Source organism: Alosa alosa, chromosome 10 (assembly GCF_017589495.1).
Source record: "Alosa alosa isolate M-15738 ecotype Scorff River chromosome 10, AALO_Geno_1.1, whole genome shotgun sequence".
Taxonomy (NCBI): Eukaryota; Metazoa; Chordata; class Actinopteri; order Clupeiformes; family Clupeidae; genus Alosa; species Alosa alosa.
The window spans coordinates 32,887,397-32,902,396 of NC_063198.1; the positions used below are offsets into that span (position 1 = coordinate 32,887,397).

General features: G+C 48.1%; 1 protein-coding gene across 1 annotated transcript; it reads left to right on the plus strand.

Moving 5' to 3' along the window:
* Nucleotides 1–188: 188 nt before the first annotated feature.
* On the plus strand, nucleotides 189–13,650 carry LOC125302301 (zinc finger E-box-binding homeobox 2-like; the record flags this gene model as incomplete). Its single annotated transcript, XM_048255433.1, is given in 8 exon segments — nucleotides 189–266; nucleotides 6,758–7,069; nucleotides 8,883–9,077; nucleotides 9,756–9,976; nucleotides 10,609–10,717; nucleotides 10,843–12,371; nucleotides 12,942–13,125; nucleotides 13,250–13,650. Coding segments are annotated over 7 exon segments (2,889 nt in total), but the record flags the coding sequence as incomplete, so codon positions are not given.
* Nucleotides 13,651–15,000: the final 1,350 nt, after the last annotated feature.

Genomic DNA, 15,000 nt, shown 5'->3' on the forward strand with positions numbered 1-15,000 from the left:
TTTGTGTGTGTAAGTGTGTGTGTGTGTGTGTGTGTGTGCATGCTCAGAGATGTGATAGATATGAGGGGGAGGTGTTTGCACTTAGATGTGGTGTAACTGAGTCATTGTTAGAATGTCAAAATAGCGGTGTCAAATTATTCTCTTCACGAGTATGAAAAAACGTCGCGTTCGCTTAGATCAGATGTACACACACACAGGACCATCCTCCATGACTGTCCGAGGTGAACTGGACTAACATGATCACTTACTCAAAGACCCACCGAAAGGTAACTCTCAGCGAGTCTGTACGTATGCGCTCAGCACTCGGTCTTCAGCACTCTCTGTTTCTGACCTTTAGCGTGTGTGAGGCTCGTGGTGGCCCTACCACAGGAATTGTGCTTTGTAGTCACACAGACCTAGGCTATAGAAAGATTTTTCTAAGAAGAACATGCTGCACATTTTTGTCAGCCGAACAATAGCCCTATAATCCGTGGAGTACGTAAAGGGTAGTAAAATGTGTGTGTGTGTGTGTGTGTGTGTGTGTGTGTGTGTGTGTGTGTGTGTGTGTGTGTGTGTGTGTGTGTGTGTGTGTATGTTTATGTATGTCTGTGTCTGTGTGTTAGTAGTAATAGTAGTTGTAATAGTAGTAATAGTGGTGGTAGTATTTGTTGTTCGTTGTAACACTATTTAATGAGTGTTATTCCTCATTTTGTAAGTAACTTTGGATCAAAGTGTCCGCTACATTAATAAATGTAACTATAATGTTGTATGTGTGGTGTGAGTCTGTGTGTGCTAAATTAATAAATGTAACTATAATGTTGTGTGTGCGGTGTGAGTCTGTGTGTGCTAAATTAATAAATGTAACTATAATGTTGAGTGTGTGGTGTGAGCCTGTGTGTGTGAGTTTAGGTTATAAAGGGACTTTGAGCAGAAAATGTTAATTATAAAACTGATAAATGTTGAAATGACCATATATATATATATATGTGTGTGTGTGTGTGTGTGTGTGTGTGTGTGTGTGTGTGTGTGCATTAAGCAGCACGTTTTTGCACTTGAAAACGGACATCAGCAGGTGTGGTAAGAACACCATGTTGTGGATTTCCTTTCCTCTACCTTTCCGCGTGAAAAAAAATGAATCGTGAAAATGATGAAATCGTGACAGATAAAAATGGGTGCACTTCAAAAGATCCAGATGCTACAATGGCCTTTTGGAGAAAATACATATCTACACCTTTTGTCTTTGTGTGGTTTGTATTAGTTACCACTTAAGGAGACAGAAATGTGTTTAAATTCACATAAGCATTTCATACTTTTGGCAGCAAAACATGTCACACATTTACACGTCCAATAATTTTTCCACCCCTGCGAAAATCAAAAGGAGAACGTTTCTTTTTTCATGAGCCAACTTCATACATTTGCCAGACAAGGAGTTAATTGAATTTATTTTTAATCTTAGGGTCTGCTTATCATTAAGTTTTTATGACATTTTGCCTCCCCCTTATAGAAATCATGCTTAGTGGGACTTGAGTTTGCGTAAAGATTTTTATTCAGAATGAATGAAGACCTGGAGCTCCCCTGTGCCTGTGTGCACTCCTCACACTGTGATGCGTTGTCCTTATAGAATATCTGAATAAATAAATACCCCTGCAAGTAGCTCATTCCAGCATGACATGGAGTCTATATGCTGTAAAAAAATAGCTTGATCAAAAACAAATGAAATGCGAAGAGTGCAAAGCCGTGCGAAGAGTGCAAAGCCGTGCGAAGAGTGCAAAGCCGCGTCTTCGTCTTATTTTTCTTTTTGTCTTTCTGCCATATTTCCTGTTTACATTATTGTTGAGATCAGGAGAGGTCACCTTGCCTCAGTCTCTCTCTCTCTCTCTCTCTCTCTCTCTCTGTCTCTCTCTCACTCTCTCTCTTGCTTTCTCTCTCTCTGGACGTCATGCCTTAATCACGTTGTGCGGTTTGGGTCATCAAGTGACAGGGATCTTTTTGTGCTTCACCATTAGCTGTTGAGATTAGCAAATAATGGCATGGCAGCCCAGACAAACAAATACCCAACTCCTTCTAATGACAACTGTTTGTATCAATAAGACTGGATATGAGGTCACAGTTGTATGATGACACACCCCAGCGTAAAAAAGAAGTGTGTCAGTGTTGTCGCGTTGTGGTTGGACTGTATGCTCCTACTGGAACACAGAGATATTCATGTCGTCAGCGTTAGTCCTGTCAGTCATCAAAACCCCTTCATGTAGGACAGGCTAGCACACACACACACACACTGGCAGAAACACATGAACACACAGACACACACACACACACACAATGAAAGAAACACATGCACTCTCTCTCTCTCTCTCACACACACACACACACACACTGACACTTACCCAGAACAGTGTCTGCTGATGTTGCTACAGTGGAGCGGCGCATGAAAAGGTTCAGAAATGAATCATGCAGAGACCACGCTGCTGTATGTGAAATGGCAGTCCTCATTCGCAAGGCCTGCTTGTTCTTCTTCACCACCCCCCTAAAACACATACACACACACACACACACACACACACACACACACACACACACACACTCACATACATATACATATACATACACACACCCCTCCCCACTGAGCTCACACACACGCACAGACACACACACAAGCACACACACACGCATCTCCCCTCCAAACCCCCTGCACTGTTCAAAGATTTATTGGATCTGCTCAAATAAAAGACTTTGTGAAGAATGCACTGGCAATCCAAATAAATAAATCAACTGTGTGCATAATAAAAGCCATCCGCGCACGATGGGAGTTTAATGACAGCACATGCGGAGCAGTGACACTCTCTGCCACGGCACACTGAATTAGGCTCAATTTGGCCCTAATGTGCAGCAGGCCCAGGCTCCGCTGGGTCTCCACTGGGGCTCAGTGGCTTTACAGAGCAACCCCTGCTGGGCTAATAGTGCAACCCCAACAACACCGCGGTGCATGCCTCGGATAGCTGGCCAGTTAGGCACATCAAATTATACATACGGTACAACACACACACACACACACACACACACACACACACACACAGATGCACAAGCACACACACACACACACAGATGCACAAGCACACACACACACACACACACAGATGCACAAGCACACACACACAGATGCACAAGCACAAGCACACACACACACACACACACACAGATGCTCAAGCGCACACACACACACACACACACACACACAGATGCACAAGCACATATACATACACAAGCACATACAGTATGGATGCATGCCCTTAGGTGGTGCACAAGAAAAACAATGACAGCTAAGTGGTGTTGTTTTTGTTGTGAAAGACACACATGTCAGGGGGAGGGAAGAAGTGCATGATGGGATGAGTCCAGAAGAAGTGCATGATGGGATGAGTCCAGACCCGCGGACCTGAAACCCTGTGGGCTTGCTGTTGCTGCTGTAGTGAGCCTGACTCTCAGAGTGTGAGGCCCGGACCCGGCGCTTTTAAGAGTAGAACCTCTGCTGATTTACATCTTTGTTCTGGAGAATGGTTTTTGAGAAAGCCGCAGAGAAACAGCGAGCACATGTTGGATGCGGGGCCGTGTGTGTGTGTGCATGTGTGTGTGTGTGCATGTGTGTGTGTATATGTGTGTGTGTGTGTGTGTGTGTATTTGTGTGTGTGTGTGTGTGCATGTGTGTGTGTGTGTGCATGTAACTGCAGTGCTGAGGACAGGGCTTGTGAGACTCTGCTCTGAGTAAATCCAGTGCTGAATGTTGGCGAGCTGACGCCTGCTCTTTTACCTCCCTCACAGCCAGATAAGCTGGTGCCAAGTCATTGCTGAAAAAGGTGGCACTTTTGAATTGTGCTGGTGGAGAGTGGAGGGGGGTGTTTTCACACGTTTGCAAATGTGTGTTTTGTGTGTGTGTGTGTGTGTGTGTGTGTGTGTGTGTGTGTATGGGGCAAGGAGAGATTGCATGTTTGAGTGTTGCTGTGTTTCAGTGTCCGTTCAACTGAATCTGTATATTTGTTTTGGTGTCTGTGTGTGTGTGTGTGTGTGTGTGTGTGTGTGTGTGTGTGTGTGTGTGTGTGTGTGTGTGTACACGAGTAACTGCTGGGAACAGCAGCTCTCAGGCCGTCGTATGTGCGTCGTTGCGTGGTACGCCATGATTAGTCACTAGTGGATGCCACAGGGCCCCAAATGAGCCGCCCGCCCTGCTTACTCACCTGCACTGCACACGTCAAATGGATCGACCGACCCATTGCGTATTTCCATCACAAACCACAACAGGAGGCTCGAGGCAAACAGAGACTGTTTCCTCTTCCTGTTCTATTAACAAACACCTTTACGGTTTCTCACATGAGCACTGGAAACGTGCGGGACCAGACTGTTCGCACATCAGAGTAGCTGTGAAGTGAGTAGCTGCCTGTCGTAGCCCTAATCTAGATCGCTTATTTGAACATCACACACTCACACTTGTCATTTTAGGAGGGTTTGTAGAGAGAAAAACTGATAGCGCAATCGGTGTTATCTGAGTCTGGCACATCCTCTACCGGTTGTAATTACTGGAAAGTCCATGCGACGCATGGCAAAGCTTAGGGCGTGACATATGTTTGTCCGAACGTGTAGCTATTTGTGTAGAGACAACGTAAGAACTCGTGTAATTACTCCGTTCTACATTCTTTTGTTTTCAGACAGTTATGGCTGGGAAAGGGACAACATTTATGTGGTGACATTTGCAGGTTATGTAACAATGGGACAGCTGGCAATTATATTGTGCATTACAGTACATTGTTTTTTTTTTATTTTTTTTTATTTTTTTGGTGAACTTAGTGGAGTTGTGACCTAAAATGTAACTGTTTTGTAATTAAATAAGTCAGTATATTTACAGAGTGCTTTTACATTCAAATAGGTAATTTACATCCTTTGACAGGTACATGAAAAAAATGATCATGTGGGGACTGCGTCTTTATTTGTAGTGGAAATTTGAACGCTTCACTGGATGGTATTATTCATTTACAGCACTATTGGTCGGCACAGGAGATGAAATGAGTGAGTGATTGATATTTGCAGTGTGGTGGGAATGATCAGATGAAGGACCAATCAAATGGGAAGATCACAGCAAGTCCTCAAAGGAGTTTTGGAAATAAGAGTCTACGCTTTTAATCCCTGTCCATGTGTTTGTGATTGTCATTTATTGTCTTTCTTTTTTGCTCTGGGAAAGTCCTGCAGAGCTCCATAATTTACCTCAGGTTTTGTTGGAAAGGGGGACATTTTAGGCTAGCATTCCCTTTCCTTCCCCTCACTCTCTCTTGCCTCAGAGGGTTTTTGTTGCCGGCCCATAATTATGACATTAAGGGGATTTCAGAAGATCTTGCAAACTTTTGGACAGAGATGGTGCAGGGATGTTGGATGTATTCAGTATGTGTGTGTGTGTGTGTGTGTGTGTTGTGTGTGCGTCCGTGCGTGTGCGTGTGCGTGTTGGATGTATTCAGTGTGTGTGTGTGTGTGTGTGTGTGTGTGTGTGTGTGTGTGTGTGTGTGTGCTTTTGGACAGAGATGGTGCAGGGATGTTGGATGTATTCAGTACTGCCTCCCTCCCGCTGAGACTGTCACTCAGACACACAAACTGTCTAGTGCGCTCCGTGCATACCAAAAAACCTTACAATGTCAAATCACATATTTTACCGTAGTGTAATTTTACAACTAAATATTTTGTTTGTTGAAGGTTCATGGAATGGAAATGAAAACTTTAAAAACAGAGAGATGTCACACTGCAGCTTTTCTTTTTCTCTCTCTTTTAAAAAAAAAAATGTTCAGAAACTCAAAGCATTGAATATGTGCACTCACTGTAAATCATTCCAAATAAAAAAGTAAAATAGATGTCACAGCAGGGAGGGCTGAGCTATAGCTGCCGACTGTAAACACACAACTCGGCCACCAGCTCTGTAGAAAGCAACCCACGCATAGGTTTCTAATAGCAAGCCGATTGAAATCATGCACAAGTTTGATTCGGATAATCTGATCTCAGCTGTGATAGTGTGTACGTGAAGAGCTGTTGTGTGTGTGTGTGTGTGTGTGTGTGTGTTTCTGTTACATGTGGGAGTACAAGGAATGAGTAACGAAATTCAGAGTGCATACTGTGTTCTGCGAGTTTTTCATGTGATTCTCGGTGCGTGTGGTTTTTCTTACCAATTCCACATTAATTATGACATTTCTGCTTTTATTGTCCCTTTCACATTCTAATTGTATATTGTTCTGGTGACTGTTTATGACCTTGTGTAACTGAGCTATGTCACTATTGAGTTCTGGTGACTGTTTATGACCTTGTGTAACTGAGCTATGTCACTATTGAGTTTCAGTGGAATTGAAATCCAGGGCAGTTATCTTGCAAATGTAAAAACTGTAATCTAGTACATTAAATCTTAAATTCTCTAAGATGAAGTAAAAATGAGCAAGACAGCTTTACTGGTTATTTTCTTATTAAATTTCCTTTTGAATAGAGAAAAAAGCCACTACTGTCTAAAAAATCAGTGAAGCAAGAGAAAATTGTTTAATTCTCATGAAGAGTTTTGTACTTTAGAATAAGTTTGATAATGTGGTTTGCAAGTCTCACAAAAATACTTACTTTCATGTTTCCCCAGTGTGTCATAATGTCACAAGACAAACAAATCTGGATGAGCTGACCTTTCCTGTTGTGTTTTTCCCTCTCTCTCTCTCTCTCCTCTCTCTCCTTGTGTGTATGTGCGTGCGTGTGCTTGCATGTGCGTTGGCAGTCGACATCGAGAGGCTGAGTTCCTTGAGCTCGGAAGGGGAGGATGATCTTCTCCTGTGGGGCATGGAGGCTCAGGACGCGGCCGAGCTCCAGGACAAGACGAGTCTGACGCCCAGCGAGGGCACCGAGCCCGGCAGCCCGGCCCGCTTCACCCGGGCACACAGCCTCAGCCCCGAGCCCAGCCCCTGGGCCTCCTCCACCACCACCAGCACCACCACCACCACCGCCGCCGGGGGAGGTGAGGGAGAGGGGGGAGCCCTGAGTGGCGTGCACAGGGATGGAGACAGGGCAGCGCCAGCGCCAGGCGTCTACAGTGAGTGCGCTTCACACATGGGCCTTATTTGACACATTCGTGGGCCATGAGTCATTAATTAGGGGGAGGTTTTTCATGTGGTGGCGTGCTCTCTCTGGTTGAAGTGGCAGAGAGAGGGCATCATGAGGAGACACAACGCCTGTTTATATGGTGGAAGGGCCCTGGCATGGCAGTGGCACTGGAGCTTGGCAACTTGGAACTCAAAAGCCGCTGGGTGATGTTGAGATAACAAAGCCACCGCATTGTCGTAAAAGTCATGCTTTTTTTGGATTTTAGTCTGTCGTTGACACAGGGGCCTTTCAGTCAAGCGTTACACACGATTTGTCTCCTAGGCAGTTCCTCGAATCAAACGAAGTGATGCTAATGTTAGGCAATCAGAACTCGAGCATCTCATGCTATTCATTTGCATTTTTTTTTAAAAGGAGATCAAAGACACCCAAAGATCAACTACAAACAGGCACTTTCCTCTCTTTTACTCTATCCCCTCATCTTTCTCCCTCTCCCGCCCTTTCTTGCTCCCTGCTCTCTCTCTCTCTCTCTCTCTCTCTCTCTTTCTTCCTCTTTCTTCTTTTTGCCCTTTATCTCTCTCCCCACTCCTGATCTTCATTTCTCTGTCTCTCTATCTCCTCTTTTTCTCTCCCTTTCCTTCTCTCCCTCCCCCTCTCTCCCTCTCATCCCATCCCATGTGTGTATGCTGTGCCTGATGAAGGCGAAGCTGAGTTTTTACAGCACTCAACCACGTCGGCTCGTCCCTGGCCACATGAGACAGGCTCGAAATATGATGCCCACATCTGCAAACATTTGAAAAATCCTCCGCAAAGTCGGAATACAGCGCGCACGGGCTGGCGTTCCCATGCCGAGCTTGTTCTCCTCACATTACAATGTTTTGGTTTATGTACGGTGGCTCAAAAGCACTTAGACTCTCCGTGAGGCATTCTACCATGTTGGTGTTTCTGTCACTACCACCGTTTGTCTTAGGTCATTTTTTTCCACCCGTCATTTTTCAAGTCAACTTTTTCTTTTTAAAAAACTCAACCACCCGGAGGCATAAACAAATTTCTCTCTCTTTACACGGTTTGCTTGACTCCAAACCAGAACTCGCTCTGGTGCTCAAACAAGCTGCATCCCCTTTAGAATGCATAATGAAAACCATGAACAAAATCTATGTAACAAAACGCAACTGTCGGGAAAAGGTTTTGTAATATTAAAATGCATATACCGTACATAAAATTTACTTTAAATTACTGTAAATAAAAGAAATGTCTAACTTCAGTTAGACTCCCATGATGTTTAAAATTAACACACTGAATTTTACATATGACAGCTGTGATCAAATGCATTTTCAAACAATGCCATCTGAAAATGTGGAATCAATAAAGTGGTTTGTGTGTTTTCCAAATGAATGGATCATTTACAAATGGCACAAATAAACAGTCAGTGTGTGCACTCCAACAGGCGTATCCATGCACTTCATGCTCTGTAGCAGAAGAGCTTTCATTTGAAAGGCTGAAATGATTTCTGCAATGTCAATACGAATGCATTTTTCTCTGCATTGATATAATACAGAACTACTGCCATGGAAACCTGAAGTCAGATGTCATAAGGTTAAACAACCTGACAAGCACATGAAAATAATAATGAAATTATAATGAAAAAACCTGAGCAATTGCTCCCCAACACTTTCTAAAATGATGTCACAGCATGAAGTCAGGACATCTGATATTTAACCTTTTCCTCTCTGCACTGGTTTGATGTTGTTTTGGCCGGATTTGTAGACTGACCGGTGGTGGTCATTGTCATTGTATTGTTGCAGGTCGGGCCGAGGAGGAGCTGGCCCACTACGACTTCTTGGACCAGCTGAGGAAAGCGTCCCACGCTGGCGGCCTCCTGGACAGCCATTCGCACAACGGCAGCGGCGGCACGTACCAGCACCACGTCCGAGGTGTCCACGACGACACGCCGCCCACCTGCTGGTCGCCGGGCGAACATGAGTCACCGGACGGTCGAGGTAAAGCCCCCTGCTGGTGGATGGACACGGCTCAGTTGAAATGCCGTTACTAAAAATAAATAAGAAAGAAATGCCGTTATTGCACCAATGGCCACCACTGCAGCCCAGGTGCTTCCCCAACCAGGCCCACTGACATCTGTGACTTCCCCACTGGTCATGAATCCAATGATCAGTTTTACACAGCATATTATATAGATTAGTTTAAAGCTAAAGCTATGCTGTGGTGACAAGTCAGATCAGTCAGCCAGGCTTGTGTAAAATTCCAGAATTGAATTGAAACTGGCTCTTAAATTCCAATTCAATTCTTGAATTTCACTTGCATTTCAATTGAGGTAGCAAACAGGAAGCAGAATTGCAATTCGAATTGTGCACAACCCTGCAGTCAGGTAGGGTAGAGTGTGTGTGTGAGTGTGTGAGTATGCTGTGGTGACAAGTCAGATCAGTAGGGTAGGGATTTTAATAAACTTTGTGACAGAGGTATGGAGAACATTTTCCATCCATCAGGTGTTTCCAATAAACAAAGGGTCCTGTGTTTTTGGTGTGTGTGTGTATGTGTGAGTGTGTGTGAGAGAGTGTGTATGTGTGTATGTGTGAGTGTGAGTGTGAGTGTGTGTGTGTGTGTGTGTGTGTGTGTGTGTGTGTATTCGTGTGTACTCACCCCAGGTTATCATTTTGCAGACGGAGTCCCGTTGAGCCCTGACGCCCTGCGAGGTCTGCTGGCGTGTCCGTTCTGCCAGCGCACGTACCGGCGCGAGCCGGCCCTCCGCGAGCACATCAAGTTCTGCCACGAGCGGGACGAGGCCCAGAGCGTGTGCCCCATCTGTGGCTTCAGCTCGCCCTACCGGCCGCAGATGGAGCGCCACATGCTGCTGCACAGCCAAGCGCAGGACAGGGCCAGGGTGAGTCCACTCTATAGGTATAAGAATATATACTCTTTTGATCCCGTGAGGGAAATTTGGTCTGCATTTATCCCAATCCGTAAATTAGCATTAGCACACAGTGAGGTGAAGCACACACTATGCCTACTGATCGGGGTTCGAACCGGCAACCCTCCGGTTACAAGTCCGAAGCGCTAACCAGTAGGCCACGGCTGCCCCCTCAATATAGGGGACCCTATTATAGACCCTCACCACTGCAAAAATATTAACAAACATGTGCGATCCGAAGGCATTTCCGGCGGCTCAGAAAACAACGTTGAGGTCATGGTAACTTGTGGACGAGCAAAAAAAATAGTAATTGTCGAGCCAAGCTCTAAAGTCTGATTCATTTTCATTTCAAAGTGTCTGCTTTGGTTTTGAACGTTTCACGGAAAATCCTCTAGGTATAGATTGAAAGGGTCGATAACATCAATGCTAAACATGTGTAGTGTCCTCTTAGCTGTGATACTAACTATGCCGTGATAGATAAGGTATATTTGCAGAGATATAGTATGTCTCTATATGGAGAGAGAGATGCATACATACACACAAAGTGACACACACACATTAAACAAGTTCACATTGTTTCATATCTGTTCATATCTGTCCACCAGCAGCCTCTTTCTGACCCTGCAATGGAGAACAGGAAGTTCAAATGCATGCAGTGTGGGAAAGCCTTCAAGTACAAGCACCACCTCAAGGAGCACCTCAGAATCCACAGTGGTAAGACACACACACGGGGCATGGGATGCTAGCATGGCATGGCGAGGGGACCCCTATGGCCTCCTCGTGTTTCTGTGAGCTGTTAAGCGGGAGATTAAGTGGCTTGTGCCTCCCTCTCTTCCCAGGTGAGAAGCCGTACGAGTGCTCCAACTGCAAGAAGCGCTTCTCCCACTCGGGCTCCTACAGCTCGCACCTCAGCAGCAAGAAGTGCCTCAACGGGGGAGGAGGAGGAGGAGGAGGAGGAGTAGGGCCCTTTAACGGCCACCACCACCCAGCCTACCTCCACTCCCCCACGTCACCCCCTACAGCCGGAGGTCGCAACAGCGGTATTGGGAAGGGCTCTCCGTACACCCAGGAGAGGCAGCCGGGGCAGTTGTCAACTGACCACCACCCAGGCCTTCAACAGGAGCCGGTCCGGGGTCAGGACCTGAGCCGGCTGTGGGACCCCACGGCAGAGCTCTCGCTCCGGGCCAGCGTCTTCAAGGGCACCACCCTGCTCCCCTACCTGCACTCCGGGAGCAAGTTCGAGCACCTGCTGCAGGAGATGCTGCGGAGGGAGGTGCAGCGGCAGGATGGGGGTCCCCTCCGGGAGGAGGAGAGGCCGGCGGGCCGGGCCGGACGAGAAGCCAGGGGCTCGCCTGAGGGGGGCAGGCCCAGGGAGGGAGGGGTGACGTGCCGCTGGTGCTCCCAGCTGTTCCCCAACGGCGCAGTGCTGCTGCAGCACGAGCGCTACCTGTGCAAGATGAGCCGCGGCGAGACCGGAGCCGCCGCCGCCGAGGCGCTCGACAACCACCGGCCCAAAGACGGCTCCCCGCTCAACTTCTCCAGGCCCGCGCACGGCCCACCAGAGCCCCCGAAGACGCCCACGACGGCGGCGCTCAGCAACGGCTTCCCCAAAGAGCGCTCGCCGCTGCAGCGCAGCCCCTGGCAGGCGGTGCCCCAGCAGCTCCTCGTGGCCCTGCACTCGCCCATGCAGCCCGGCCTGCCCTCTCATCCCTACTGGCCCAACCCCGAGCTCGGCAGCCCCGGCGGCAACACTCCGCTCAGCCCGGCGGCAGCTGCCGACATGCCCTCCACACCCCTGCAGGACCGCAGGCGCCTGCTCTCCTCGGGATTCGCCTCCCCGCTCGGCCTGGATCTCTCCAACACCACCACCGCCTCCTCCGTCGGCACCGCTCTTAGCTCTCCCCCGAGCCGACCCGCTCCGCACTGCAGGACCCCCGGGTCAGCCGGCTCCCAGAACGAGCCCCTGGATCTGTCCCTGCCCAAGCACCAAGCGTTGGACCACCCGCGGGAGAGGCCCTGCAACGGCACGCCGCGGGCCGAGAGGAGAGACTCGGACGGGCCGTACCGGAGGCTGTCTCCTCCCCCACAGCCACTGTCGGGGTACGGGGGAGCCCCCCCACTCCAGCCCGGCACCCCCGCTCCCTTCGTCGGGGGAGCCCCCATGTTCGGGGGCTCTGTCTATGGGGCCTACCCTCTGTTCAACCCCATGATTCCTGCGGGGCTCCGAGGCGCGGGCCACGAGAACATGCCATCGCTGCCCGTCAACAGGGCGGCGCCAAACGCTTTCCTCTCCCCCATGGCCTACATGCTGGACTCAGACACCGAGTCCGTGCTGAAGAGGATCCATCAGGAGCGACAGGCGCTAATGGTGAGACTCGATCGACGACCACCACACAGCCACAACAGTTTGTCTAGCGTCATATCGCAAAACCTTTGAATCTGAGCTTTGACACTTTTACATGAGAACAGCTTCAAAGCTTTGAGGGATCAAAATGACTAACGATGAGTGAGCACACTCATCTCCTCATCCGCCTCGGTTCTGATCGTCTGACCTTTAGTGCTTCCTCTGTGTTTATATGGTCCCCTAGTAGTATGTCATTGTTTAATCGGCATGTATACAGGTTGCATGTCGGGGGAAGCCCCATATCCACAGCACAGAGAGCAGCAGGCTTAATGGGCTGACGTTTTACTCACCCTGAATCATACTGTAACTGTACTGTAATATCACACACAACACTGCACACAACCTTCATTCTACTTTACCACAGAACGAGGTTGTCAACATAAAAAAAAAAATATTCCACGCACAGGCTTTCATGATGTCGCGAAGCTCATAAATTAAACTCCCTCTCTCTCTCTCCCTCTCTCTCTCTCTCCCTCTCTCTCTCTCACTCTCTCTCCCTCTCTGGTCTCTCTCTCTCTCTCTCGCTCATCCCAGAGTGAGGCTCTGAACCGCGGCTGCCTGGACTACCTGTCTGTGATGGAGGAGGGGCAGGACGGGGAGGGGGGCGTGGGGCGCAAGCGGCTGAGGAAGACGGAGGAAGGCCTGTACGCCTGTGACATCTGCGACAAGACGTTCCAGAAGAGCAGCTCGCTGCTGCGCCACAAGTACGAGCACACAGGTAAAGTGACCCCCCCATGACCTCATCCTCACAAAAAGTTCACACACTCATCTCGCGATTTGGGTTTTCTACATGATGAGTTGGAGTTATTTACAGAATGCCGGCTTGTTTGTCTCCCCCACAGGAAAAGCCCCCCGAAAGTGCAAAATCTGCAAGAAGGCCTTTAAGCACAAGCACCACCTGATCGAGCACAGCCGCCTACACTCGGGCGAGAAGCCCTACCAGTGTGACAAGTGTGGCAAGCGCTTCTCGCATTCGGGCTCCTACTCCCAGCACATGAATCACCGCTATGCCTACTGCAGTCCGCGAATTACCCCGACCCATTGACCGATGGACCCGAGGAGAGGCCTCTCCATGGATCTAGAGCTCCGCTACCCCAGAACCCCGGCCCTGGACCTCATTCCCGAGCAGAACGCAGCCGACGCCATCACCAACACCATCTCCACGACTCCAGAGGAGACGTCAAACTTCCTCAGCGACTCCAGCCTGGATGGAGTGCTCAGGGGGGAGGAGGAGGAGGAGGAGGAGGAAGACGAGGAGGAGGAGGAAGATGAAGAGGAGGAGCGAGCGCTGGTTAATCACAGGCAGGAACTGAGGGCAGACTCTGGGGTGGGGGCAGAGGATCTCCGAGGGGGGGCGGCGTCACGGAGCCAGGAGGAACGGGAGGAGCAGGGGGGCGGCAGCTACCTGTCCAATGGGGGAGGAGGGGAGGAGAATGACCACTGTGGTCCAATCAAAGAGGATGCAGCCATGGAGCTGACAGTAGAGAAAAATGACCACAGCCCAGATGCAAAAAGTGAGGAGCAGGTATGAGATAGGATGGTCTACTGGTCAAAGTTAGGCCAGACTCCCATAAGCCAAGTATGGGGTTGCGGAGTGGGACAAGAAGTCTGCCTTAATGATCAAAATGTGAACAAGCCAAAATATCCCAAGTGCCTGAGGATAGACAAAGCCATTTTTAAAGATCTTGTCATTATCTGCCTATATAAGCCAAATCATCACCCACATACTTCATAAAAAGTAAAGTAAAAGTGAAGTGATAATAAATAAACGGAATGTACATATAGCTGAAAGGTTAACCGAAAGGAGAAGGATTACGACATTATAAGAAATTAAGATTGGACATTTTCAACTAGTTCAGTTTTTCCATTTCAGTGTTATAGAAAATCTGTAAATAACAAACAGCAGGAATCGGAAAAGAGCTGCAGTTGAATTTAAAGAGTAATATGCACATACAGTATATTGAAAGGCACTGGTGAAGGAGAGTCTCATGTACAAGCTCATTACTGTTTACTGAGAAAACATTCGCTCTGGACCGCTGCAGCTCCTCTGGACTGAAAACCACTGCCTGCATTGTGGGCCCTCGGCACCACTCCACACCATACTGCACAAAATGTATTTACATTTCCAGGAGAAATGACACTTTCTTGTAACGCTTGTTGAAATGTTTTCAACATCAGGACATGTGCCTGTGCCTTTCCCACCCAAGCTGTGCAATAGCCAACTGTCTCGCTACGTGACAAGGTCTTCCCAGTGCTTGCCATGTAAACACAGATATTCTGTGCATAGACAACTGAAACTTGGAGAGCTTTAACCGTGTCAATTTTATGACAGTATTAATTGTTTGTTAGTTCGTATTCATGGAGAAGTGGCCTCGGCGGCTAAGACCACACAGTATTAAAACATCTCTGTAATGAAGGCTCTGTTCCTGCAGTATTTATGAAGTGATGGGTTAGAAAAATTGAGTGTTTCATTGATTGCACCACAAATACACCATCCATCAAATGGCTCATGTTTACGGGGTTTCTCAGATGCAGTGTTCGGGAGCCATGGGCATCATTAAAGGGTTCTGCAAAGAATACGGTTGTTACGCTA